General features: G+C 36.9%; 1 protein-coding gene across 2 annotated transcripts in view; it reads right to left on the minus strand.

Annotated features, from left to right (window-relative positions):
- Positions 967 to 2552, minus strand: part of LOC107626375 (probable UDP-N-acetylglucosamine--peptide N-acetylglucosaminyltransferase SPINDLY) — a 7531-nt gene continuing 5945 nt past the window's right edge. For both annotated transcript variants that reach the window (XM_016329246.2, XM_016329247.2), the window contains 5 exons: positions 2395 to 2489; positions 2149 to 2284; positions 1838 to 2055; positions 1608 to 1735; positions 967 to 1459 (listed from right to left, as the gene is read on the minus strand). In XM_016329246.2, coding sequence (XP_016184732.1) covers positions 999 to 1459; positions 1608 to 1735; positions 1838 to 2055; positions 2149 to 2284; positions 2395 to 2489 — 1038 coding nt within the window. In that variant the 3' untranslated portion in view covers positions 967 to 998. The remainder of the gene's footprint in view (positions 1460 to 1607; positions 1736 to 1837; positions 2056 to 2148; positions 2285 to 2394; positions 2490 to 2552) is intronic.

Genomic DNA, 2552 nt, shown 5'->3' on the forward strand with positions numbered 1-2552 from the left:
TTTTAAATTGTTCAAAAACTAGAATTCATTTTAGAGAAAAGGAGAAATAGGTCCTCGACCTTTTGTCCTGCGGACATTTTTGTCCCTGACCATTGAAAAATACTTTTAAGTCCCTAACATTCACAAAACTTGGACGGATCAATCCCTGACGGAGGCATTTGGATGGATCAGTCCCTGACGGAAGTATTTGGACAAAGGGACTGATCCGTCCAAATTTTGTGAAGGTCAGGGACTTAAAAGTATTTTTCAATAGTCAGGGACAAAAATGTCTGCGGGACAAAAGGTCAAGACCTATTTGTCCTTTTCTCTTCATTTTATAAATCAAATTAATCTGTCCATTTATTAATCATAGTCAACCAAACAATGCAAACTCTCTCTAATCCATTAATCCACTAATCTAATATAAAATTAATAAAGCCTCAAGCATATTGATTGGTCAAACAACCTGATAAAGCCTTCCTAATCCCTTTAATCAAAATTTTCAAAAAAAAAAAAAAATTATTAACAACTTTGGACCCAATTATTAATTCAATTAAAGTTTTGATCTTTATATGAATAAATTGCTAGTTTTCACAAGATATGGCAAAAATCAATGTTGCACAAAAGCCTACACCATTAGAACAATTATCATTCATGGAGGGAAAGAAAAAATTAGTTACAATAGCCAAGAGATGTTCATTCAAAGCAGCATCACCTCTTTGCAATTTGCATATTATCATATCAGCACTTGAAACACAAATTTTGACAACACTTGCCCTACACTTTCCTACTAGGAAAAAATTGCCAATCTATAATGCAATTTTTTGTTTCTTTTTTTTTTTAAGGGGGAAAAAAAAAACAGAAACTTAGGGATGCCTAGGTTGCTACCAAAGACTCTTCCAGCAGCAACATCAATATACATTGTGCCAACCTAATACTGAATCCTATTTTTTTGTAATACAGTTCCAACATCCTTGAATCACTTACATAAAGGACTCTCAGATGAACAAACCAAATTTTCAACTTGACCCCACAATTCCTTGCTTACTACTACTACTACTATGATTCAATGACCCTCCATTTTCTTCACAATTATGAATGCTGAGTTTAGAGGATTGTTGCAATGAATTTGAACTAAATCCATTAGCCTTGACCGATTCGGGGTTACTACCCTCACTTGAGGTTGTTATGACCTTTGCTGGCTTGGACTCTTGGTTGGACGTGTCGCTCGTTGAAACGGGGTGTTGCAACGATTCCATTTGTTTCAAAGACGGAACGTCTCCTTTACAATATCTGCGCCACATTTGCCGGTATGTTGACTCTAGGCCGAGGATGAAATTCGCTCCGTCGCAAAGAGGGGACTTGGACATGAGTTCTCGTAGACTCATTCTCAAATTTTGTAGCGCTGGAATGTCGGACGCCAACTTTAGGGCCAACTTAACGTATTCGTCTTCGTTTTTGGCAACTAAATGTCCAAGGCCTGAAAATTCGAATTCCAAAGCTATGCTCAATTACACGACTTAGATCGGCCAAGAAAAAATTTTTGTGCCAAAATGTCAGCGATGAAACACATGAAAAAAGTACAAGTTTATTGGGAAACACCCACAAATTTTCTGAAAATTTCTTACCAACATTGCTAAGAAGACTAACGCCAACGTTGTGAGCATGTACTGAACCAGCCATTGTAACACATGGAACTCCCATGTATAAAGATTCACAAGTTGTCGTCGTTCCAGCATATGGAAACGTGTCCAAACTACACGAAAAGAAAAAATAGTTTACAAATTCGGTAACGCAAGTTTTTTCTTATCCAATGAAAATAAAAAACAAAACTTAGAATGCAAACAACAGATATTACCTTATGTCCATCAGAGAATAGGCTTGCATATGATCATGGTTGAGAAGTATAAGGGGCAGAAGATCAACACGAAGCGGTTCCAAACCTAATTGCTCTAGTGTTGAAAGAAATCTTTGTCTCACACTTTCACAGCAAAATGGTTTACATTTCACCACAAGGCGAGAATTCGGGATTGCACACAGTATCCTTGCCCAAACCTGCAATACTTTAGGTGTAATCTGTCGAAATAAAATAACACAAGTTAGAATATGCATGATTACTTGACTAAATAAAAACATTTCGTATTAAATAATATATGTATAACACACTACCTTCGCCAGATTGTTAAAACTGCCGAATGTGACAAAGCCATTGGAAATGGCAGGAGTTGGAACAATAGGACCGGCCTCGGGAGAAGGAGTGTAACAAAGGAAACATTCTGGTAAACGAACTAGCTCTTCAACGTGGCTGAGATATAGAAGTACCATTAGCAAACAAACTAGAATAACCATAATACAGAATAAGTGCTCTGAACAGATTAACGACAAGAAAGTACAGAAGTTCTAGAGGAGATCTACTTCTGCTTTGTTTCAGGAGGGTCCACCAGAGAATCACTGATTCTATAATCAATTGTTGGCAATCCGGTGGTGTTTGGATAACCAATCCAAGTCACCTGCATGTCAAGCACTATAGGTTAAATTTTTGCAGAAAAAGAATCAAACCTACTACTAAAACA

The sequence above is a fragment of the Arachis ipaensis genome, chromosome B02 (assembly GCF_000816755.2).
Source record: "Arachis ipaensis cultivar K30076 chromosome B02, Araip1.1, whole genome shotgun sequence".
Taxonomy (NCBI): Eukaryota; Viridiplantae; Streptophyta; class Magnoliopsida; order Fabales; family Fabaceae; genus Arachis; species Arachis ipaensis.